This window comes from Scomber scombrus, chromosome 8 (assembly GCF_963691925.1).
Source record: "Scomber scombrus chromosome 8, fScoSco1.1, whole genome shotgun sequence".
NCBI lineage: Eukaryota > Metazoa > Chordata > Actinopteri > Scombriformes > Scombridae > Scomber > Scomber scombrus.
The window spans coordinates 16,792,808-16,819,589 of NC_084977.1; the positions used below are offsets into that span (position 1 = coordinate 16,792,808).

At 38.9% G+C, this 26,782-nt stretch overlaps 1 protein-coding gene across 1 annotated transcript; it reads left to right on the forward strand.

Moving 5' to 3' along the window:
- Positions 1-1,622: 1,622 nt before the first annotated feature.
- On the forward strand, positions 1,623-17,445 carry LOC133984819 (uncharacterized). The gene is made up of 5 exons (XM_062424296.1): positions 1,623-1,641; positions 1,912-3,738; positions 9,202-9,331; positions 10,639-12,166; positions 14,893-17,445. Exons 1-5 carry the CDS (start codon positions 1,623-1,625, stop codon positions 17,230-17,232), a joined length of 5,844 nt encoding a protein of 1,947 aa, XP_062280280.1. The 3' UTR covers positions 17,233-17,445.
- Positions 17,446-26,782: the final 9,337 nt, after the last annotated feature.

Consider the following 26,782-nt stretch of genomic DNA (forward strand, 5'->3'; position numbering starts at 1 on the left):
GATAAATATCACTTAACAACATGTTAAAATTCTTAATGTTCATATACCTTAAACTTTTAAAATGTGGAAATAAGTGTCTGAGTAAAAGGAATGTGGCATGTGGTGCGCATCTGCAGTGACAAGTGAATTACTTGATAATGAAGTTCATTTGACAGGATCTTTCAGAAGAGGGTGACAAAGATGAGTTACAGGCTTAGTCTAAATAATGGGTGCGCTGCTGTGAAAATACCTGAATCACACAGTACACGATGAACAGAGGAAGCTTCAGGGAAACCAGACTGAATGCGACGTGGATCACCACTCACAGTAGCGTGAAAGATTAGGATGACTTTTGCTTTGAGTCGGAGATGTTTTCAGAGATGATTAATGCACTTGCACATCAAATATTCATATACACATGATGATGATTATATGATTATATGCTCTATAATACATGCAGTATTTTTGTGCATGTCATACAAAATGTAACATAATAACTTACCACATACTGTGAAGATAACACAATCACTGGTCGCTTCCAGAGCACATTTCCCTTTTTTTCATTGTAATTTTTGAAAGGAAAGAAGTTATAGTATAATAATTTATACCAAATTAAAATGTTGAAAGAAAAGAAAGTCATAGTAGTAGTAATATTATGTCAATCACTCAGTATGACTTTATGTAATACTTAATACTTATTTTGCACTGTATCTGTTCCTGTGTGACATGCTTAGTCAGTACAATTTAACTGAAGAATTACAGGACTATGTTTACCAGAAGAACATTTCTCTAAATTACAGTGTTACTATATCATTTTCAGTGACTTAAAACAACACGCACTCACTATTTTTTATAATTAAAATTAAGTCTCTGAAGACTTAAAAATAAAAAAAGCTGGGAATGTGAGAGAACCTTCACTTATCATAAAACTCACTTTCTGACTCTCTCCCTCAGTTTCACACACACAGTATGATACACATCGAAAAAATACAAAAAGGTAGAATCTTTACAAATGTGAATATACTGTACATATCAGTTTTAGTCAAGTCGAAATTCTTTATAGAGCACAGCATTATACAGAAGCAATCCAAAGTGCTATACAGAGTGATAAAACAGTAAAAAAAAAAAAAAGTTGTTTTTTTACTCTTTCTTTACCACATCACCCTAACTGTCTTGCTACAGACAAGGGTGTTATCTGTTTCAGTTCAGTTCATAGACTGGAGGCAGAGTGGGGTCCGACCACGATAAGCCAGACAGGATATGAGCCAGCACTCTCTGTGTCATTCATACTATGAAACATCATGTCAAGCTATTACATGGCCAAATATCATACACAATGGGCTTTTACTGTTACTTCACTCAATAACACCCAAATATACAGCATATTGACAAATATACTGAAACAACTGGAAAGACAATTCAAACAAACAAAATTTAGGAGAGGTAGGACATTGGCATTTACATTAGTAAAAACACAAGGGACTAATTTAGTAGAAGATGTGTAGTGTGATGGATGACTTTTGAGTGGGCGTCTTGGTGGAGAGGGGTTACTTGATAGGCAGGATGTGTCCATCACCTTCAGACAGCTCCAGCCCAAAGAGCAGCACACAACACACAGCAATCATAACATTGAGGGGACAATGATGGATTCTCACTTGAGAGGTCGGTTAAATATTTAACTTTTTTAAAAGTCATTTTAGCCACAGATTAGCAAAGAAGATATGTTTTAATTCAAATGTTAAATAATTAATTAATTAAGACAATTATTCTGAGAGAAGTAAGATTTGAGTTCCAGATTAATACTAAAACATTGTATGATAAAATCCGAGTTGGAGAAGTTTGTCGGCCTTTTGGATGAAGATTATCACAGACTGCTATCTTGATTTCACATGTAATCTTGTGTCAAAATGTGACTTTATTTCAACTGTGCAGGCACCTTGCTGATGATACTCATCGTCCTCTCCCTGCTGCCACACCTCACCTGCAACATGTCCTGCCCCAGCAGCTGCCTCTGTTACGCTACAGGTGCTGTCATGTGTATTGGTTACAACATCACAGACGTACCGAGGGATTTGCCTATTCACACATACATGCTGCTGCTCAATGACACAAACATGAACGTCATAAATGAGCGAAGCCTGGAAAACCGGGACCTACTGTTGCGCATTAGTCTATCTAACAGTCATCTACACACCATCCATCCCCAGGCCTTCCGAGTCGCTCCACAGCTCAAGTCTGTCAAGCTGTCGTCCAATGATCTCTCTACCCTTCCTGCTCGAGTTTTCAGTCCACTGAGCACTCTGGAGCAACTCCATTTAGATGGGAACCAGTTGGAGACCATTGCTCCGGATATGTTCGAAGGACTTGTGGAGATTTTGGATCTGGACCTGAGCCGTAACAAACTGACTAGTCCTGCTTCAGATGTTTTCAGTGGACTGACCAGCCTCACCTTTCTGAACCTTGGTAGGAACTCCATAAAAAAATTCCCTCCTACCATCTTTCACTCCTTGACTAAACTTCGCCAGCTCGTGATCTATAACAACGAGCTAGAGGACTTGGAAGATGGGATCTTTGATGGACTTGTCAACCTTGAGGAGCTAAAAATCCACCATAACCAGATTTCAAGTCTTCCACCTCAGGTGTTCTGGTCACTGAGGAACCTAGAGGTCCTAACTCTGTCCTCCAACCAACTTCACGCTATCCCAGACAAGAGCTTCTACAACATGCCCAAGATGACCAAACTTACCATTTACAACAACCCCTTATTATCTCTACCAGAGCAGCTGATGGGCCACATGCCTGACATAAGAGAGTTTTATCTGTATGGCACTAACCTCACCACTGTTCCTGGAAATTTGTTTACTAATATGTCGGGGCTGCTGAGGCTCAACTTACATTTTAACCACAAGCTGAGGGAGTTGCCATCAAACCTCTTCTGCTGCCTTCCCAACCTTCAGAAGCTCTCGCTGAAATCCAATGACCTCTATCAACTCCACCCACATCTGTTTTCCAGACTAACCACACTGGCCATATTACTTCTCAATGACAATAAGCTTCAGAGCCTCCCAGACAAATTATTTCAGGGACTTGGAAGGCTTTTTACAATTGATTTGATGAAAAACGATCTCATGACTCTTCCAGGAGATATTTTCTCATCAAATGGAGCTTTGGGGAGTCTTACTCTGAGTGAAAACCCTTGGGACTGTACTTGTAGTATCAGAGGTATTGCTCGATGGATAAGACTTAATAACCACACAGTTCTTGACAAAGAAAATGTGATGTGCCATAGTCCACAGCACCATCTGCTTCTCACTCTTGACTCTCTGCGTGATGAGGAGTTCAACTATTGCGATGCCACACCCAGCGCAGAAACATCAGCTGTAATGTCAATGACGACACCATCTACAACAACAACGTCACCCACTCCAAGAGCAACCCAACCAATTACCATCCCCAGGACCACACCACCAACAGCACATACCAAGACCCTATCGACATCCCTCCACACTCCCACCACTGTCCAACCTGATAAAACGTTTCTTTTCACTGCTGAGATTCCCTTGGCTTCTAACATATCACCTTATTTCTACAACAAATTAGTGGTTGAACAGGGGCCTGAGTTTGTTCACCACAGCTATCACAAGGGTTGGGTGTATGTGTGGTTTCTGCCCTCAGATACGAGCCTGACTGTGTTCTTCATGTTTTGTCACATCCTCCTTGTGGCCACAGGCTTGCTCCTCATTTTAGCTGCCATATATGGTATGTATCGCCTTGGCAACACTATGGAAGAGATAAAGGCTGAGCGGGCACACATTTAAGGGTAACAAAGTATGTTTATCAGGTCTGGTACAAAAGAGACCAGATAAACTGTCCTTTTCCTGATGCTGCAGTATATACATTACTATTACGTGTTGATTTTTTTGGTATGGCGCTCAGCTGTATTTTCTATTGTTACATCATAGAAAGACTGATAGATAAAAATGTTTCCACAACTCTTTCCTTAGCTACATTATACATTTTATAAAATCAAGGATGATGCAAAATGATAATAACATTAATAACATAATAAAGTATGTTTTAACCTTTAATGAAGATATTACTAATGTAAGTCAATAATTATTACCAATAGTTTATTTCTAATTTTATAATATGACTAAACTTCTTAAATGAACATATGAAATGAACTCTTTCCTCGTTCTCACAAGGTGAAGGTTGATGCTTAAATATGTCTCCTAATACTGCATCAGCATATTTCTGTTGTATCAGTTCTTCCCTTATGCAAAATCTACAGTATGCAAAGTTACTGCGACTTCCTAAACAGAGCCATGCTAATGTAGTCAACTGTTATCACAAGTTTGTTCCTACATGTATGTTTCCCTCTAGTGGTGTAAGCTTCAAACTACATGCAGAGAAGTCACATGTTGAAAAAAAGCTTTATTTTTAACCACACAATATACTCTTAAATAAATCACAATCTTTGAAGACGTCTATTTTTCTCTTTAATAGACCATGTTGGTAGATAGGAGATACTTATTTGTCTGTAGAAGATGATCATATTTCCTGAGTATGACAATACATGTCATGCTATATTATTCCTGCCTCTCCTATCAGCAATTAGCAGTGCTCCCCACACCCACATCTGTTACCAATTTACATCTTACCAAAACCACATGTTACATGATGGTCGTAATAAGAACCAGCTAGCTAAAATATGAATATCATAATTAATGTGTTTTAAGAATCACACAGCCAGAAAAATCTAAAAACCTGACATTTTAAACTGCCTTTTTTTCTTTTCCTTTTTATATTTACATCAACTAAATGTTATACTTCATTCAAGTAACCATAATGTAGCTGTGTCTGGCACTGCAAGGTGTGGTGGAGTTATTTACTGGGTGGATGTATGTAGCAATAAACCAATGTCTACACACATTTGAAATGTGTGGACATTGGGCATTTCCTGAAATATGAGTCAGATTTCCAGGATTACTGAATAATCATTTCCATAACAGCCTGTTCATAATAACAGAATTTGTTTTTTCTTTTACAAAACACCAACCTGTAATTTCAAACGCCTTCATTATGAAACAATGTCACAACAATGTGTGCATAGTTGCGGTTCCCATTTTTGGAGAAGTGAAACATTGTTGCATGATAACTTTGGAGATTATAAATGAATCTCATAAAAATAAATAAGGTTTCATTTGTCAAGTAGTGTTCAAAATCATAGTTACAGAGTGATAATTCCATTTAACATTGTTGACTGATGGCTAAACAACAGAGAAAGTTCGACTGCTTTCCGCGTTTAAACCTTTACAAAATGACAGCGGATGCCATGAATTCCATGAGAAGTGATTGGAGTTTAAAACAAACAGCAAACAAAGGAGGATGAATTTGTGAGCAGCGCCCAAGTTCATTGCTATGACAACCAGTGATTAGGCCTTTCCAGTAGGCTGACCTCACACAACAGCGGATATAAACTACACACACACACACACACACACACACACACACACACACACACACACACACACACACACACACACACACACACACACACACACACACACACACACACACACACACACACACACACACACGCACAGAGATAGAGAGAGGACAAGTGTAAGGGAGAGGAAACTGCACTGCAATGGTCACAAGGAGTGTCTGACTATTGTGCAAAACAACTTGTTATTCAAGGTTCAGAGGGGTTTTCCACAGCACATTTGTGACTTTGGTCTTATGGTATAACAACAATTAAAGGTCCAATAATTCACAAAATGTAATTTTAGACATTCTTTTCTCAGGATAGCTACATTATTGTAATGTGTGTCTCTGTTTTGTCTCCAATACTGATCAAATCACAAAACAGAGCTGTAAGTTTAATTATGTCTAATTTATCTGTAAGAATTTTATTTCTCCAATGCTTCTGGGGACAATATACACTCATTACACATTACCATAGCTGTTACTGTAGTTTAGGCTTTACAAGCCCATCAGGCCAGCACCACTGTTACCTTTAAACTGTGACCCTTGCCCATCTAGTCACACACTCCTGGAGCAGATTCAGTGCTTTAAATGCCCCGAAAAGTTCCTCAAATGTGAGCGAAAGTGTATGTTTTTGGGAAATGTGTGAGCTCAGACACACATTTTTTTTCTTCTTTTTTTTCTTTTTTGGGAAAAAGAAATTAATTCTGAATTTAACTATTTTCCTCAGAGGATGATTGTATAATAATTGCCATCTGTTTGCCAGTGTCCTTTTTGTCAGAAAGGGAGATAGAAATTCAAGAATACAACTTTCTTCATCCTTATCTGTTGATCTCTAACCGTTCGACCATGACCACGAGGACAAAGAATGGGAGCCTCTGTAAAGTAAAGTTAAGATCAGGTAACAATATGACTGTTCCCAGCTTTTACTTGACTCCCCCTATATAAAAACTTCATGCCAGTTTAAGCATCATTTTGTCATTGCCATAATAAAGCATGTGGTTTTGCCAGTGCTGCTGACTGCTTTTTCTCACGGACAAAGAGCATGTTTCCAGTTAGTTTTGTGGGCTGCAGCAACTGACTACCTATATGTTACTGTAGCTCCACCCTCACTATCTGTTTTCTGTTGTAAAAGGGGTTTGCTGTTTTTATGAAACAGATGGATTTACTTTAAGCAACACAGGAATGTTAGAGGTAGCAGAGCACTCCCTCCCCAACGTTCTTTTCACTGATTTACTGAAATAAATCACACTGAATTTACATGAGCAGATTCAGAAAAACCAAACACTCAAACTATATTTCCTGAACATAAGACATTTTCAGAGTAAATGCAGTGTTGTATATTATAATACTGAGCATGCTTGATGATTTGCATGATTTGGGATACAACCTGGATATTTTTGAGCTTCATACACCCACATAATGTATATGCACAGTTGTAACACTCTGTAAGAGGAGGTAAAGCCTCATTATGCAATGTAATCCAATAATTGTCTGAATTATATAATATAGTATGTACAGCTGTACAACTTATTTTATTTTCCTACACGGTGGTTCAAAACTGTCACAAGTGAGACTGAACACAAGTATGTGTGGCTGTTTTTTGGATCATCTTGTGGTCTGTAATCCCTTCGCACTGAATAAGTCCAATAATGCCCAAAACATCAGCCTACCGACATACCAGGGACGTCGTGCTAAAGATGTGTGCAGCTGACACTAGAACTCTCACATACAGAAAACAATTTCACAAACACCAAGTCTACTGCCTTTAACCAAACCAAATTCTCACCCTCCCTGTAACCTCTGACACAAATATCTCTCTTTTTCCTGGAAGAAGACAGGAAACAGATTTAGTTGCTGAAAACGTGTGGATCCTATAAGATCACACATTCACTTACTGTACATGTATTCAAACCATACAAACACACACACGTCCAGTCAGACACAGAGTGACACCAGAGGGTGGGGCTTACCCCTTTCCTGCTCCCTTCCTGATCCCCCACCACCACATTTAGCAAAAACGTGAGTGTGAGAAAGAAACAGAGTGGGCAGGGGTGCAGCTGGGACGATGAACAGAGTGACTGAAGCCTCAGCAAAAGACCTGCAGATCTCATGAGCTCAGGACAAAAAAAAAGAAAACAAACCTGATTGATGAAGGGAATTGAGTGATGACGAAGATTGGGAAAATGTGATGGCGTGAGTGTTCAGAGATCATTGGAAACTTTCATCAGAGGATCTGTGAAGCTGTGGAGGAAGGGAGGACACACATAAAAGATAACCACCCCAACTCACTGTCTCTCACTTTCACTCAATCATCAGCCGCAACTGGAGGTAAGTTCTGCAAAACAGCATGCCGCCCTGGTTAACAGAGTGCTGACTGCTTGATACCAGTAACATACTTACTTTAGAAGATTTATCATAAATAAGATAAGGAAATAATATATAATTATAACAGAACTGTGTATAATTTATGGTATTTCTATCTTAAAATGACAACGTTTTGTATATCATTAAACCTTTGATTTTGCCAAGTAATGAGTGTATTAATGTGTAAAACAGGATAATGCCTCAGATACTGAACATGAACTGAAGTCAATGAATGGGGAAATATGTCTGTTAGGAAATGTGGTTTATTTTGGATAAATAGCTCTATGTCAGAGTGCCAATCAAAAACCTTTCATATATATGACATGAATTAACTTCAGTGGCTTCACTACTGAGTTTCTGCTCTCTGGAAGAACAGTTAACGTCTTTTCATGAAGGAGAGAGTGCTGATCCTTCAGCTATGGCAAGGGTGAAAAAACGAAGCAATTAATGGAAACGGGAAATGCTTTTGCCATTACACTGTGCTGCAGAACTTTCCAGGTTGTCCCAGTCCAGAGCAGACTGGGGTTTTGGTTGGACTGGGACATTATATCCCAGAGAGGTTTATCTGTCAAACAGGAATATTACTACATTTTAAAGTACTTTTGGTTACAAAGTTTGTTTCATATAGGATGTTTTTTTCCACTGGGGCACATAAGAGGGAAGGGGAACTGTACTCAGATAAAATGTTACTCACTGGATAGAGGTCAAAGTCAAACCATAGAGGTAAATGTCAAAATTGGTGCTGCACATGTCCAGCAGTAAAGGGAAAGAGGGGATCATTATGAAACCACTGGGTGTTGTACCACAAAACCTCACGTGAGCTAAGAAGTTACAAAAACTGTTATTATTATAAGAGTTAGGGTCATTGATAGTAGCAAAAGTAGCAGTAGGAGTAGGAAGGTTGTAAATAAAGAAGAACAAGATGTGCAGTTTTACTAACAATGAAAAAACATTAATTTTCCTCTCACAGCAAAGTCCAAGCACCCCACCCCCTAACTGAAAGCAGGCACGAGTACAAAATGTATTAAAAACGTGAACAGCTGTGATGCAACAGGATGTATTTTACTGTTCTAAATCTCTGATGTGTAAAAGGAACAGAAAGAAAGAAAGAAAGAAAGAAAGAAAGAAAGAAAGAAAGAAAGAAAGAAAGAAAGAAAGAAAGAAAGAAGTAAGGTAAGAAAGAAAAAGAAAAAAGAAAGAAAGAAAGAAAGAAAGAAAGAAAGAAAGAAAGAAAGAAAGAAAGAAAGAAAGAAAGAAAGAAAGAAAGAAAGAAAGAAAGAAAGAAGGAGAAAGAGTTCATTGGAGGGACGTATTGGCCTCTTTATAAAGTTACTTCCTTGGACAGACTGTTTCTGCACCCTAACACAGCTCAGCTACCCGAGGAACGACTCACGCTTGCCAACCTTAAGCTGCAGAACTTTAAATGGATTTCTGTGGAGAAGTGGGTCATTGAGTTGGCACAGTGTTGTCCTCGGAGGCTTCTGTGCCATTACAAACAGTGAGCACAGCCTCAGCCTTAAAGATGTGCGGGCAATCTGTCACATTGAGATATAGTCAGAAATCATCTTGCTAAATATCTTGTCCCTTTCAAATGAGAAGATGCTCAGCAGTTTTGAGATTCAATGTTAAAAGCAAACTTTTCCAGCAGCTGCTAAATTGCTGAATAAATGGTTTTAATGCCAAAGGCTGCTCAGCGTGGTGATTAAACAGTCAGTCCTGTGGACGAGCAACACTCTGAGCCATAGGCAACAAAGTACTATGAGACTGGATCTGAATGCATGCAGATATCTTCTTTCTGGTTAAAACAAGAATGCTGAGGCTGATCAGTATAATCGTTTTGTTATGGCGGTGATTTAAAGTGCAGGAGAAAAAAAACAGACCACAGTCTCTTCTTTTACTGCCCTGGAAACTAACAATAACAATAACAACTGTAAATCAAATTACAGTATCACAGTGTATAGTATAGTTAAAACACAACAAATGTAGTCCTCCCCTTTGTTTGAAAAGTGGAAATTACTTTTTAGAGCTGCAAATATTGATGTTTTATCTCTTCTATTTTCTGTTCCTGCCACCTTGGCCAGTCAGCTTTAGACTGAGGTACCATCATCAATTGTGCAAGGCTTAACATTGACTTAAAGGGATACCCCTTCAATTTAGTATAGCACTTTAATACAGTTGGACTTGCAAAATACAGACTTTTACAAAAATTAAAGCAGCCGAGGCCAATGTAACCCAACTTTTAGTCCTGCTTGACACCTCCCTGATTCGAGTCACGCTCCAAAAACACAGGACATCCCATAATTCAACTAGTTAGTAAACATACCCGTCAAACTCAACACCCCAGTTTGTACGACAGACTTTCTTTCAAAAATGTGTAGTCTCCATGCCCAAAATCACTCTTGTAATGTATCTTGGGTATCTTTATTAGACCTTCAGCCAAAACTTTCACCAGCTGGAAAAGAGCAGTGACCAGTTAACTGACTTTGACATGTAAAATTAGTGGCGTGCCCCTTGAAAGTCAAAAAACGCATGTTTAATATATAATGACTATGACTGTGTCCACATAAACCTTTAGTGTAAATCTATTACAGGATTCATAATCAACTGTTTCTTCTCTTCTAGGGAAATAATGGACCTGCCACTGACTCTTCATGTGCTCCTCTTCCTCTGTTCCCTCAATGTTGTTGTTTGGGCATGTCCAGATGGATGCAGCTGTTCCGACACCAAAATCATTTGCAGTGGCCTCTCTGACTTCCCCACAGCAGTACCCTCATCTACAACTACCCTATCCTTCTCGAATTGCAGTTTCTATTCTCTGAAACCAGAAGACCTGACTGATTTCTCTAACGCCCTTGGCATCTTTGTGATTAAAGACACTGTTTTAAGGGAAGTGCGCCCTGGCACATTTGACTCCACTCCAAACATAGGTGCCTTAGGTTTTATTGGCACCGAATTTCAAGATCTACCAGCAGCCTTGTTCCAAAATCTTAAGAAGCTTGAGTCGCTGAATCTCAAGAGTAACAAGCTCCTGGTTCTCCGCCCAGACTGGTTCTTACCATTGACTGATCTGAAAGTCCTTGACCTCAGTAAGAATCTTTTCACCTCTGTACCTGTGGAAACTTTTCACCCTCTTACTTGGCTGCAGTACCTTTTGCTTGCTGGAAACAACATTAGTCACCTATCTAGAGAGACATTCAAAGGTCTGTCTGAGCTGAAAACCTTACGACTCAACAAAAACTCGCTACAGGAAATCCCCAGTGGCAGTCTGGATGACCTTACAAACCTGGAGGAACTATCCCTACATGATAATCTAATCACTCATCTCCACCACGACCTGTTCTCCAAGACTCAGAAACTCCAGAAGCTGTTCCTTTCCAACAACAGGCTCACATCTCTTCCACAGGGGATCTTCTTAAACCTGCCCCTTCTCTCCCAGATTTCCCTGTATGAAAACCATCTGGAAAGTCTTGGTCCAGGGGTGTTTGGTCCTATGGCCTTGCAGCAGTTGTGGCTGTATGACAACAGACTTAGTCGTGTGGAGGATGACACATTCAGGAACCTGACTCAGTTGCGTCTCCTGGTGCTGAGTCGCAACCAGATTAGCTATGTATCCACTGTGGCCTTTAGAGGGTTGGAGCAGCTGGGAGAGGTTTCACTTCACACCAATCAGCTCACCACCCTGCAAGCTGGGACTTTCCAAGGTCTCCCCAGCTTGGTCAACATTTCTTTGGAGCACAATTTCATCAGCTCTCTCCCTGTGGGTTTCCTCCAAGGCCTGCGCCACCTTGGCGAGATTGACCTGAAAAACAACTCCCTTCCCAACCTGCGACAGGAAAGTCTAGATTCTCTCTCTTTGGCAAAGGAGATACTTCTTCAGCAGAACCCCTGGAGGTGTGACAAGGATATTCTGCCGCTTAGGGACTGGCTAAGACAGAACCCATCCAAGGCCAACCAGACCCTTGTAGTGTGTGAAACCCCCTTCGGTCTAAATGGTGAGGTGATTGCTCTGCTGTCAGATGAGAACCTGATGGCTCTCAGCTCTACTGAGCAGCCTGTTTTGACTTCAACAGAGAAAAGGAGGAAGCCCAACACCCCTCCAGCCAGACGAAGCACTTCTTCACCAGCAGTCAAGACCACGCTCCGCTCAGAGTATGAGGAGGTCACCAGCGGTGGGCAAGGAGAAGGGGGAACAGTTTCTCATGAAAATTCAATGATCTTCATTGTCATTGCAATCGTGTCCACTGTCATCATTAGCACTGTCATCATCAGCTGTGTGTGCTGGAGGAGAAACAAGAGAGGCCGGGGAAATATAGGCCGCAGAAATAAAAACTCTGTGCTGTAGACAAGACCACCCAACATCAGCAACTCCAGAACTCTAAAAGCCAAGGGAAACCCACTGATTACTGTGCTTTACTTGGAAAATGTGAAGTGCAGAGTTGATTTTATAGTCTCAAAGGCATCAAAAGAACTACTTTGGTTCCATTCAGAAGCACCTACTAGAACAAACAAGTAAACAGATTTGCTTTTGAGTTAATTTGTTCTCAATGTTTAATCATCAAATTTACCAGTGAGTATTTTCTTCCAGTGGACTGCTAAAACAGAATGGACATTATGTACTAACTGTAAAAACCCACCTTGCCATGTTGTGTGAAAACTTTTGAACTGAATGTGAACTGAAGCAGAGTATTTCTTTTAGTGAAATTAAGACTCCATTCCATACTCTGTTCAATAGTTTTGAAAAACTAATTTAAAGAACAATTTTCAGTATTAATAACTGCAGTTTTATGATGACTTTTTGTGCTAACAACAACACATTTAGGAAACAGTTTTACTTATTTGCAAAATAGCTGTCCATAAAAAAATCAGATTTGATTTTGACTCCACTGTTACACAATTCATCCATTGGTTTAAACACGTACAATGCAAACTGTTACTATACATTGAATAAATGCACTACTTTTAGTGGGAGTAATCTTACATTGTCTTAATCATTTATTAATTTACTTAGAAATTCATTGTGTAACATGCCATTATGTAAACTTCCCTGAATCTGATATAAATGTATTGTAGTGGACCCCAGCCAGACAGTGGTTAAGTGTTGGGGCGTAATTTCCACTGGGGACAGGGGGCCATGTCACCACCACTTTTCAAAATTCCATTTGTCCCCCACCCAAACTCAACTCAAACCAAAGTTACACCCATGGTTAAGCGTACTGATATTTAAAGAAGCATTTTATTATTTATGTTCAGCCTTTATCCTTTGATTATGAACACAAATAGTTTTTCTTTCCGTTCCTAACAAATTACAAACACACACGTCAATCAAACTCCATTAAAATGTACAGATGGGCATCAATAAAAACATTCACTAACATATTTATCATATACAAATAACAAGAAACATTACAACCATTACCTTTACCGTTACAGATTAGTCTAATAAATAACAAATATCGTTAAGCATAAATATATTATATATATATATATATATCATTTAATTAATAAAATATAACAAAACAAAAACAACCTTGTGCCCATTCTGGTTAGGTCGCTTGATTATCACAGGCGTAACATTCATTCACACGTTAATATTGACGGGCCACTGTCCCCAGAACGGCTTGCGTCCACTTCCGGTTTTGCAAAGAAAGCCTTCAAAAGAAAAGATCCAATACAGAAAAATGCACTGTAAAAATAAAATCTTACAGGAAGTGGGTGAAGGAACTAAAGGAAAATTAGAGTAATTTATTGCTAGGTTTTTTGTAGGATGCCAGTCCTATTATCATCACAAGACATTGCAGGATTTTGTGTTCACAAATATGTTTCTGATTGGGTTGATTGTACCAACTCAGTTTGTGGAAAGTCCACAACAAGACAAAGTCTAGACTGAGTAGATTTTAAAGTGGTCATGGTGAAAGGAAGGAAGATCAGCATTACACTGTACTTCTGTGATTAAATTCAAATTAATCTTTGTCTGTGTGAGGCAGCATACAATTAGCAACAGTAATAACTTCAGACACTACATGATGTCAACCTCCCTCTTTATTAAATTAATTTTAGTTGTAAGACTGCCATCAAATGGGAGGAACTCAGAATAATGTTTGAAAACATTTGGACTAAAATCCAAAAATTCCACCCTTTGCTTTTACTACTTACAATGAATGAAAAAAACAAATGAGTCCCAAATGTTGCACCATGTGTCTAAATGTTGCCTGACAATGAAAATGCTCTATTAAGGATTTTAAAACAAAATAAGGAAGTTAAACTGAGAGAAAATGAATAATAATCAAATGTTTACTTTGTGTTTACTTTTCCTGATGTGGCACAGACCCATCTTTCAAAATGGCAAAGTGTTTACATTCCATAAAGTATGTTAATGTTTAGAGTATATGCAAGAGGGATGAATACTTTTTAAACAGATGTGTTGTTTGCACTAATTTGTAATTGTCATTTTGATTTTCATTTAAACAGGGACAGTGCGCAATAAAACATTAACCCTATATAAAACAAGATAAGAGATGCATTGCTGTGAAAACTACTTCATCTAGTTTCATTTATTAAGCAGAATATTGAAAACTAAGAGTTTGTGAAGGAGGTTCATATCTAAGTGAAAATGAGACATATCAGTTCAGTAATCGTTGCGCCTTGCTGAAGAGTACTGCAGTAATTGGTTGAAGCATTAAAAACCTCCCCTGCCTGCTCTTATCTCAAGATGCAGAAGCTCTTATACCACGCCCCATATGGGATGCAACATACTACAGCCCTGCTGACGAACACTGATACAGAAGATAACTAATTAGACTGCGCTTGTTTGTGTTTCCTCACTGCTGTAATGACCTTCTACTTCATCCTGGGACAGGAAATAATCAGGTAGACAAATGTTATTTTTAGCATTTCACTTTACCGGCACATAGATTTAATGATAACCTGAAACAGCAAAGCTAATATATACATTATGAAATGTAATTGTCAATTTATCACAAGAAAAAAGGTGGTCAACATTTAATCAGCTCAATTTCATATAAATTGTACATCATTGCAAAACTGTTCTTCTTTTCATAGAGAATAAGCATGGGAAGAGGAGAAATCATCATTCTTTTTCTGTCTTTACTGTTTGACTCTGCATTGACACAACACACATGTGAAAATATGTCTGAATGCCTCAAAGAGAACCAATATGTTTTTGGTAAAGATATAACAGAAATTCCACCCAGTCTGAGAGAAGGTGTGAGAGAGGTTTACTTTTTGGAAAGCAGCATCACGACAATCTCCAAAGGAGCCTTTGCTAGCAACCCCCAGCTAGAGAAGGTGGAATTCTTGAACACTCAAACAGAAAATATTGAACCAGGAGCTTTTGAAGGTTTGATAGACATCAAGCATATCGAGATCTCCAACAATCCATTAACCTCAATCCCAGTGGGAGTCTTTAAAGACCTCAGCAACCTGGAGAACCTTCTACTAAAAAGCAACAAGATCCATAGTCTGGAGAAAGGCCTGTTTGATGGTCTTACAAAATTAAAAGAGCTCCACTTACATATAAACGAGATTGTCTCAATTGAAGATGGGACTTTTGATGGTCTTGAGAACCTTATGAGCCTCCATTTAGCTAAAAACAAACTCTCAGATGTGTCCGTTAACTTGTTCTCAGACCTAAACAAACTGGTCACACTACGGCTTTATGACAATTTTCTAACCTCCATTCCTGAGGAACTTTTTCATAATTTGACAAATTTGAAAGAAATTGCCTTGAACGGGAACAAAATAAGAGAATTATCACCAAATCAATTTCCACATAAAGAAAGACTGAGTAAGCTGATGTTGGACAATAACCTTCTGACAAGTTTACCTCAAGATTTTTTTGTTGGCTTCCCACAGCTTAAATCGCTGACTCTACATAAGAATGAACTGAGTAGTCTACCGCCAGTGCTTTTTGGAGAAATGCCTAAATTGACTGACTTCAGCCTTAGTCAAAACAATCTTAAAAGTCTTCCTAAACGCATATTCCACCCTCTGAAGAAACTGAAGAAGCTAAACCTGTCTAAAAATCAGTTAGTCACTTTGTCTGCTGAGCACTTGGAAGGCCCAGAGAAGCTCACAGAACTGAATCTCCTGAACAACACAATAATGTCACTGGATGAAGATGTGTTTGTAAATCAGAAATCACTGGGGAAACTTGATCTACGTCACAACAACCTCCAGACACTTCCCGGGGATATTTTTGAGCCATTAGAGAAACTCACAAAGCTTTACCTCAGTGACAACCCTTGGCACTGTGACTGTCATCTGATAGATTTTCACCGCTGGATAACGGCAAACGTACCCAAGATTGAGTCAACATTTGCTGTGGTTTGTGAGTATCCAGACAACCTAAAAGGACAGGAAATCAAATCAGTGATGGAGGATCAATTGATTTGTCCCACCATTGCCCTGACAACTACTCTGTTACCCACCACAACCACCACAACAATACCGACTACAGAACCTATAACCACTATCCTCACTACTACAAAACTTCCACCTACAACACCTACCACTTTGCCAACCATCACTACACCTCCCACAACCACCACCCCGACTAGACCTCCCACAACCACCACACCCACCACAACAACTCCCACCACTGCACCTCCCACAACCACCACACCCACCACTACACCTCCCACCACTGCACCTCCCACAATCACTACAGCCACCACTACAATTCCCACCACTGCACCTCCCACAACCACCACACCCACCACTACACCTCCCACCACTGCACCTCCCACAACCACCACATCCACCACTACACTTCCAACCACAGATCAAACCACCATCATCCTTACTACCATAACACCAACAACCTCTACTCTGCCAACAACTACACCCACAACAGCTGTAGCCACACGCTCAACCATTTTAACAACGTCACCTACCACCACTGTAAGAACTGCACCAATGACTACGATAGCAACAACTGCACCCACAACCAGTATAACAACAGCTACATCTGCAACAATTAGACCCGCAACTACACCCACAGCAATGACCACAGAGACACCCACAACCACCACCCTCAGGACTACCCAACCAACCACAGCCTGCAGAACGACGCCTACTCCACAGACCACTCCAGTGATCTTCGCCTGTCCCATTAAGCCATCCACTAAGAAGCTGTCATCTGCTTATACATATCAGGACAGATCAAAACTTCAGCAATGCAAATCTCAGATGATGTTCTACATTGCACTGCTGGTGGTGCAGATCACCTGCACACTGGTGTTGGCAAAGGTTGCCATTTCTCTTTACTGCCTGATGCAGAGCCGGGAGAGGCTGTCCAACAGGGTGAAACTAACTCGCTACTCCCACAGGAGAGAAGTTGTCCTTAAGCCTCTACAAGAGACAGAGACCCAAAGACTTTAAATAATTATGGCAAGGTTCATAGGGTTAATAACCAAGACCTTTATGTGCTGGTAAGCAATCATGTGACCTGTCAAAGGATCCTTCAGTGAGATTTTGAACTTCTATTTGCTCAGATAATGCCAAACATAGTATGAGAGAATAGAAAGAGGAATCTAATTCATATGGAAAACCTGGAATTGTACATTTTGATGGAGCAATTGCCCACCTGCCTGAACTGATTTTGTTTTGTGTATATAAATATGTATGTATGTGTACACACACACACACACACACACACACACACACACACACACACACACACACACACACACACACACACACACACACACACACACACACACACACACACTGACTAAGATTGATTACAGCAGCTTTAAAGTTGAAGTGTTCTTTAAGTGCCAACTCAGTTAGAAAAGTTAAAAATGTTGATAGAAATGTATGCTTATATACATTTCTTTTCATGTTGCTGGTCAGGCATCAGAGGATTGTTGGTTGAAGGTTGTATGTGCTCTAGCATTGTTTATTCTTTTTGCTGTGAAGAATTTCTGAGAAGTATAACATGTGTTTTGAACATTATGCATTTTGCAGTGATTAAAATCAGCTGGAAATCAGTTTGTCTTACATCTCAAATCCAGCACTTGGTGAGAACACACACACTCTTACAGCAGGGGGCGCCAGAGATCCACACTATTTTTTTTTTTGTCTCATTTGATAGTAGGAGCTGAGGCAACTTTATTTAGCAGTCTGGAACTGGTACACATGTCTGCAATTAAGATGATTTTCTAGTGGGCTGAAGAAAATGTAATGGCCTGTTTCTACTGTACAAGTGCAATACTACTGTTTATTCTTTTTTTCATTTATACTTAGGTTTCAATATTGTGACGTTAAATTTGACTTACCAAAATCAGAAACCATTGCACTTTTTCCACAAGGTGAAATCAAATGTTTACAGCAAAACAAACTAATCTGATGAATGAATGGTTTCATGAAGCAGCAGAGTGGAAAACACTGAGCAGGAGTCTGGCACTAGGATATGTGTTTGGTAGGGTTGTCTGCCTGATAGCTAAAGGTTAAATACATCAATTAGGTATTTTATTAGACAGTGGCACAGGAACAGAACAGTAGACCAGATTCATTAACCTAGACTATGTGCACATGTATGAGTCTTTGTGCATGTGGGAGTGTGTGTGAGAGAGAGACAAAATTAAAAACTAAAGCGTACCCGATAGTATTTGCTTCCTGACTACCACTGTAATTTAGTTGGTTTCTAATGGTATAGCATCATGATGGCTGCTTAAGTGAACAACGACTATGAGGTAAATTTGGTAACTTTAATTTTACAGAGCAGCCCTTTGTATGTAAACCCCTACATGGGTAAAAGGGGCTTTGAGTCCCAACACTGTTCTCACTCCAAATACTCATAGTTACATTTGAAATTCAGTGTTCAGAAACAGAGCCAAAACAATGAAAAATGTGTCAATGTCTTAAACATTTGGGCTGCATTGTCCTAAACATAAAAACTACAGACATTTAACTTCTTTTTCATTTTGCTGCAAGACTGACTGTATTAATAATAATAATAATAAGACACGGTTGCCTATAGTGAACCACTAAAAAACGGTGTCTTGTTAGACATTGGCCTTCTATTCCTCAGCTGTCTTACCTTTTGCTACTTAAAAAAAAAAAATCTCTTGCTATACAAGAAATTCAGCAGAGATAGAGATCTCTTCCACTAGAGGGCAATTCAGTATTAGATAGCACCTTGCAATCACAAACACCACAGACAAGATTTATTTAACTGTTTTATTTCTTTAAATATTCCTGGTGGTGTTTTTTACCATTAGTCAAACTATTGTACTGAATTACAGACAAGGTTCTCACTTGATAGCAACTCACACAGACAGGAGAACATAGTTTCAAGTGAAATAGAATGTGTTTCATATTTAATCAGATAGTATCCAAACTGAGACTACTTCAGACATGGACACTTACATAAATGCCTTTGGGAGAGTCTTCTATAAAGGAAAAAATGTTATGATGTTGTGCCAGACTGCTAGAATAGTGAATGGAGAGACTGAATGAGGGTAACATAACTTTGCTTTATCAGATTTATCTTGGGGCTATATGGAGACACACACACACACACACACACACACACAAGCACAGAGCGAGGGATGACTCAATTACATCAGAAGCAGGTGTTCTGATGCTGTGAGGGAAAACGATACACAAGCAGCTATATCACAATGGACAGCATGCAAAGCAAAATGAAATGTATTTGTTAAAGTCAGTTTCTTAATCAAGTAATCACAAGTTCTGAGGCAGCGAATAGATGTTGTCTGGCACTGATCAGGACCAACATGCTTCATAACTCGCCTGAAGGATGTCAAGAAATCCAAAGAGTTGTGTGTTGTTTAATATTTCATCCCACTCTAAATTGCAGCTAAGTGTAAATGCACAGTTAGCTTTTGTTACGTCCTCTCCTGTGATGTTGCATCACAAAGCTATTTTCGTCTCCACATGAAGTAGGCAATCTGATGTCTTCATTATTCATTTGGATATGAGTGACAGTACTTTAGACCACTTTCTGTGTGTCTGTGTCATTAAAGATAAAGCAGTTTCAGTTTTGGGACTTAGTGATTGTCAAAGAGGAAAAGCTAAAAAAAAAGTAAACACAGTTGGAATCATCCACTCCAACATTTTACTACTTTTTGTGGAGTGTCATAGTATGGCAACTAAACCAGCTCAGACAAGAAAAAAAAAATCTGACTGCATTACATGATATAGTAGGGAGTGTACAATTTGAGTTCATTCATAATGTTGAGGTATATAATATGTTCAAGTCCCCCTCCTTGTTAAACACAGGCAGGTGATCTGTTTGGTTCTGTTCAGATGCAGAATTTATGTTTTAAAGAGATTTCTTTATACATGTATCAAAATGAATCTTTTAATACATGTATTCAATATAAAACCATACAAAAGCCTTTACAGGAATATTCTCACAGTGTTATTCTTCATCGGATGTGGAGGAGAAAGACTTATTAGTTCATATTCTGTGTTAACTCTGCACTTTGTGGTCCCTGATGTCTCATGTGTCGTATTCACAACATGTTTTGTCACAATGTGGGATCAGTTGTCAGCAAGACGCACACATGCATATACATATATATATATATATATATATATACATATATAGACTATATACACTATTTTTTTTTTTGTCTTTTATATATATTTCATGTTTGTTTTATACTTATTTTTATGTGTGTGTTGATATATTGGACATTCTGCTGCTTGTGTTTTATTATATATGTCATGTACTGCTCAGGTATACACTAAATTACATTGTACAGCTGTGCAATGACTATGAAGGCATTCTATTCTATTCTATTCATTTGACCAGATTATTAAGAATAATGAATTTTTATCTATCATCACCAGACTCGTCAGTACATAACAATGATCATTGCCCCTCTGTTACCTCACTGCTAGGTTAGTGTAAAAACCTTCACATTATTATGAAGCTTTGGATAAAGTTTCTTCTCATTCTAATTAAAATTCTGACATCATCATATCTAACCAATGATCGTTCTGCTTGTGTCACCCGAGTCAATCAGTTGGATTATTGGATGCTGTTCTTTAAAGTTCTCCTCCACTCAGAAATATGTTTTTCTTCTTGTTCCTTCAGTTGGATGTTTGAGAGTCACTGTGCAGAATGATGTTTGTGCAGAGTTCGACACTAGAAGGCTGTTTTCACATTCATCTGCTGACGGAAAGTTTCTCAGCGCTCACTGAAAATACCATACCATTTTAAAGGGTGGGCCTATGAGCATGACTTGTGACATCACTAGTTTTGAAGCTAATACTTGTCCAATATTCAACTTATACAAGTGTGATTTGGAAATTAAAGTCACCAGCACAAAAAAACACTGAGAATGAACTTCTGAGATGAAATATATTTATTTATTTATAGATTCTGACATTTTTAATGAAGGAGAAAGATTTGATGCAATTTTAATGATTTTAACATGGTACATTTTATTTATTTATTTAGTGGAAAAACTGTATCAGACACACATTACTGTACCAAGCAGAGTATTTTTTGTCTTTTATCTGTCTGGCGAGACTCTTTAAATAGTCTCTATAAAAATTGTTGATGAATTTTAATTGTTCACTATTGAACAATTTATCACCACCCTGACATTCAGGATATCCAGGGAAATTAACCTGAGAACTTCCATCAATGAATTGGTGGCTTTATTCCATCACCACCAACCTCTAGACTTCAGGGGTCCTGTCCTTTCTCCTACCTTCACACTGTATGTGCATACACTTAATGAAGACGCTTCAGGTCGGTGGAGTCCAATGATCAAATTCTTTCTCTGTCGCTAACCCCAGAAAATGTAGTTCTACACTAACTGTGATTGAACTGGCAGCTCCAGTTGTGCATTCAAAAATATCTGACTATCCATTAATATCCATCAAAATGTCCTACTTTACCTAGGGATCTTCAAAAACAACCTTTCATATCCGCAAGTGAGGCAACATCCTGGTCAGCCAATTCCCCTGAATGATGTTTTGAATGTGAACTGCCAAACTACTTTTAACTTTCTGCTCAACAGCTCCAAAACATTTCTTTAAAATAACAACAGCATTCTCTGCAATATTACTAAGAAGCCTGGAAATGCCTTGTTTCGTGTTTAATGGTTAATTCATTTTTATTCCTTTAGCACTTTGAGATTTACTCATATTATAAATTTAGCTGGAAACAAAATACATTATAATGTTTTCCTATTACTTATGAATATAAGTTTGCCTGAGCCTCAGAGGCTAAGAAAATACAATTTACTTATACGTAAATGGGCCAACAAGAACTCATCAGACATCAAAAGGTTACAGTAGTTATATCTAGCAAGATAACAGTGACCTTGCCACAAGGTAGCCTGACTATAATGACTGGGTGGAGCTGTTTGCTGACTATAGAGTCGTTTGCCCTGCTGTGAAGGGTATCTAGGTTTAGATGTTTACAAAGCAATGCAATTTAGCTTCTGCTACATGGGCTCACAACTGTTCCTATTTTATCCATATAAACATACAATGAGGTAGAGGACAGTGGATCAGATCAGAAGATCAAAGACACCTTGAAACGTTGCATTGTCGCCGTAGGTATTAAACCTCTTTGGATTTCAACAGAAATCCTCAAAGTGTCAGTGGTTAAATATATGTTGATATAATGACTTCGAACGTATCTTCCCTCTGTGATCCTTTCTATTACCACACAGGTCAACCAAAAGAAAACGTGCTCAATTCAGCTGACTTTAACTCTTCATTTTGAAATACAGTTTTAGATGAGCTAAACGACCCTCTTCCAGAAGCAGAATAACTGGTTGTATCCCTTGAAGCCTCTGCTATTAGGGTAGGATAACCCTGCGAGTCCTGCTAATGAGCCTGAAACAGAGCTGAAGGGGTAATTGCGTGTGAAAAGGGCAATGTGCTAGAGAACATAAGAGGCCATAAAATGAGGAGGAGCCCATTACAGCCAAACTAAGACATTTCAACTGGAAAATAGTTTGCAGTAAGTAGGCGGATTTTCAGCGGGGATTACTTGGGGTTAATGACCAACAGAGACCTATTATAGACAACATATGATAGAGACATGGCTGAGTGATTCTTAGGTACCTCCTATTTTCTCAGTATTTTTCTTGCTTTATGAAATCATGATAAAAAGCTCTGTAGGAAGACTCAGTTTTTACAGAAGTGGTTACAGAAGGCAATAAAAATGTAAAAAGCATTCAGGGCTATTGCCAATGTTGATGTCCATTTTTGGCTCTATTTGTTCTTAAATCTGCAGTATAGGGAAAAAATCTTATTCAAAAGAATCAGCATTAAAGATTATTCAACAAAAAAGGCTTCTTTATAGACATGCAATTTGCAGTTGCAAAAGTTACAAATGAAAGCAAATTCTGCAGCTCTGTGAACCTTGCAGATTGTGGTAATATAAAGTTGTAGGAAGCAGGAAAAAAAGCTCAAAAAAATCTACAATTAAAAAAAAGCGACTCAACAGGGAACAAAACTGAATAATTGGCTGGTGAAGAGAGAGGAACATCTGGCAAGCTAGAGTTCCAGAACAGACCCGGGACGTTCAAGTAAATATCGAACTCACATTTGAAAAGTTGTGATTTTGATGGTCAATAAATCACCTGTGGGCACATTGGAAATACAACAGTAAGATCAAAGTTGCAAAATACTGCTAATGTTCCCCAGCTAGGCTCATCTTGACACACAGACGGGCAGATGGGCAGACGGGCAGACAGGCAGACGGTCAGCGCAGACGTCCTCTCTTGGCTCAGTGGACTCAGTCCTGCAGCTGCCCTTCAGCCTCTAGACACCTCCTTATGGTCCATCTGCTACCTGCTGATGTGAATATGCAAATGTCAACACGTACAGAAATACAATAAATTCTGGTTTCTTACTTTCAGATAACTCATTTAAACCATAAATGATAAAGGTTCCCTAAACATTTCCCTTAAATAATAGGTAGAAGCTCTCTGGGACTCACTGTGTTCTTGTGCACAACAGGAACAATCAGAGCCTGGAACAAGCAAGAACTAAGCCACTCGTGAGGATCATCAGATATTGTGAGGGCTACATTTGCATACAAAAACACAAAGTTTCTGCTGTGCCACATCTTTATAAAGACACAGAACATCTGCTACTCTTTGAACAAAACCTTCTGGTGTCTTGATTTTCACTTGAATCCTCTATTTTCACAACTACAGTATCCTGGATGGTATTCAGGATGCTGTATATCAACAAAGACATAATGTACACAAAATAAAACAAAACAACATATTTCAAATACACAAACACACACACACACACACACACACACACACACACACACACACACACACACACACACACACACACGCACACACACACACACACACAAACACACACACACACACACACACACACACACACACACAGAAAAAAGCAGATTGTATGGTAATACTGAAATAGGAATACAAATACATTTACATACATTTCACGACACAATGACTTTCTGTATTTCAGTACGTTGTTACCAAAGCCATAACACGCATGTTAATTGAGTGGTTTCGTCCCTTAACCGCTACAACGCTACCCTTAACTTTTATCATCTTGCTTAATATCTAACAACTTTTCCCATTAATATAATCCTAAACTTTACTCTAATCTATAACCTTTAAAGGACAAAGGCATATTATTGTCATGTGAGGAGCTTCGTCATCCCTGTTTTGTTTCTAGACAACGTGGTTTTCCCAAGTATAGAGAAACAGGTGCACTCATGAACACAAGCAGTTTCTCTCTCACACACACAGACTGCACTGAGGGGCAGCCCTGACCTCTGGCGCTGGAAAACACAACCGCCCTGGCTCTGGTGTTTCAAGCACACACTGTCCCTCAGCCCAACCTCCCAACCCAGGAGTCTCCAGCAGTGCCAGCTGAGTCCAATCTCTGCCTGCCAGCGGCAGCCTCCAGGCGGGCTGCAGCAACACAGCTGGGGTCACCATGACACCTTCTCCCTCACTGTTAAAAATGGAATCTGTCAGGTGTAAACTTGTTATAGTGGCACAATGGACACAGAGGATACTAAATATTTTTGACACTACTTATTTCCATAAAATAATTCAACCAAATCAATCTACACAAATAGTGTTGCTCCTTGGGGGATAATTTGTTGTTTGATTGTTAATTCAGAGATGTAGATGCTGTATATTAGCAGTGACATTTTTTTTAGGCAGAATCTTTCACCTGTATCCAGTGCATGAAGGTTTTTGCAACTGCTGTTTTGAACACATGAAGTGTTTACCAGGAAAACAAGAAGTAGTAATGGACTAGACTTGAGGCTGAAACCAATGTGGAAGTAACTTAAAGTGCAATGTCCCCACTAGGTCCTGGCCCCCAAAAAACACTGTCTCCAAATGACTCCCATTTAAAAAGCATCAACGTCACAGTGTACATCACACTTCTTTACACAGTTTGGTTATGCAGTGCTACAATGTCACATAATGGCTGCAAATGGCAAAGATATCCAGCCCCTGAATCTCCCAAATACCCACAGGAAGGGAAACTTATTAGATCAGGCAGGTTTACTGCACTGTGTAAATGTGCATACTTTAATTAGTATGACTGCTTTGTCAAAGTTCCCTGGATAAATCAAGGCTAAAAAGACAAGTGTGTGGGGGTAGTTAATAAATATGTAACCAGATTTGTGAGACATTTGTAAACAGAGATAGGAAATGGAGCTAAGGGAACTGCTGAGGCCCTCAGTTTACCTCTGACACCAAAACAGTTCCAAATACATAATAATGAGCCATCAGAGGCCTGTACTGGGAAGCAGGATTTGGGATTAGCGAGGTAATTTCAGGTATAATCCTGGGTTTTCAGGGTTACAACAATGGTTTACCTCTTACCAGGGGGGTAACTGTCACTGAGGACGTGACAGTTATCAGATAACTAGGAGGGATTCGGTCAATTCTCCAATGACTTTTACACCGACGAAGGACTATTCTGAGTGTGTCAGCACTCGGTGGATTACCTGAGTAAGCAAACAGTGCATCTGAAGTTCCTAAGGTATAAAAACAGGAAAGCTAGTTGTATAGGTAAGCATAATCCCCCTGTTAACTAGCTCACAAACATACAAAATTGTTCTAAAAATGTACCTCAATTCAAATAGCTGTTCATGAGCTGCCTTAATTAACAGTTAGCTAATCTTCTTGTCAAGATGATACTTCTCTTTTTCTTTCTCAAAGCTAGCTGAAATTGGGTTAGCATTATATTCTGGCAGAGTAGGACACATTTCAAAATCATTGGCTTTTTGAGGGTGTGTATAGATAAGGTTTTAGGGCTTTTTAAGAAAGTTATCAACATGCCTTCATAAAAAAGTTATCAGAAAAGGTAATGGACAAGTTTCTCAGGTCTCTTTATCCTTGTGTGTGAGGACAACAATGATAATAATTGTATACATTGTTTATACATTGTTTTAGACATGCAGAGAGTCATTTTAATACAACCTTCAAACCCTAAAGAAAGAACAACAATCATATCCATCTATCAGATATTCAATTAATGCCTGAATCAGGTGTCTTTGTATGCTATTTCATTGAAAGTAATAGAAATAGCTTAATAAATGTTTTTCAAATAAAAAAATATGTATAGTATGTAAAATGCATGTTCAATGTAAAGTAAATGCCTGTCTTTTACTTCACTTTCAGTACAATCTAGGAATCCAACTTTATCTTCCTGCCTCTCCAGAATCCCATCTACAGCTGAGAGGAAAGATTTATTCTGGATTGCACTAAGGCTCTTATTGAGGCAGATATTCCCCCAGAAGAAATCTCTTTTCCTTGAGAGAGCTAACTTCACATCTGTGTACACATTAACATTACAATATCAATTTCAGCAATGTTTGGGCTTTTGTCACAGACTCAGCAAGCTACACGAAGAAAGCCCTCAACACAGTCCTTTAAGGCCTCTTTCCCAACACCAAGCACATCACATATCT

Coding starts and splice junctions, on each gene's coding strand:
- LOC133984819 (XM_062424296.1), top strand. Junction 3,739..9,201: donor CATTTTAGCTGCCATATATG/GTATGTATCGCC, acceptor ACCCTAACACAG/CTCAGCTACCCGAGGAACGA. Junction 12,167..14,892: donor GCCGCAGAAATAAAAACTCT/GTGCTGTAGACA, acceptor TTCTTTTCATAG/AGAATAAGCATGGGAAGAGG.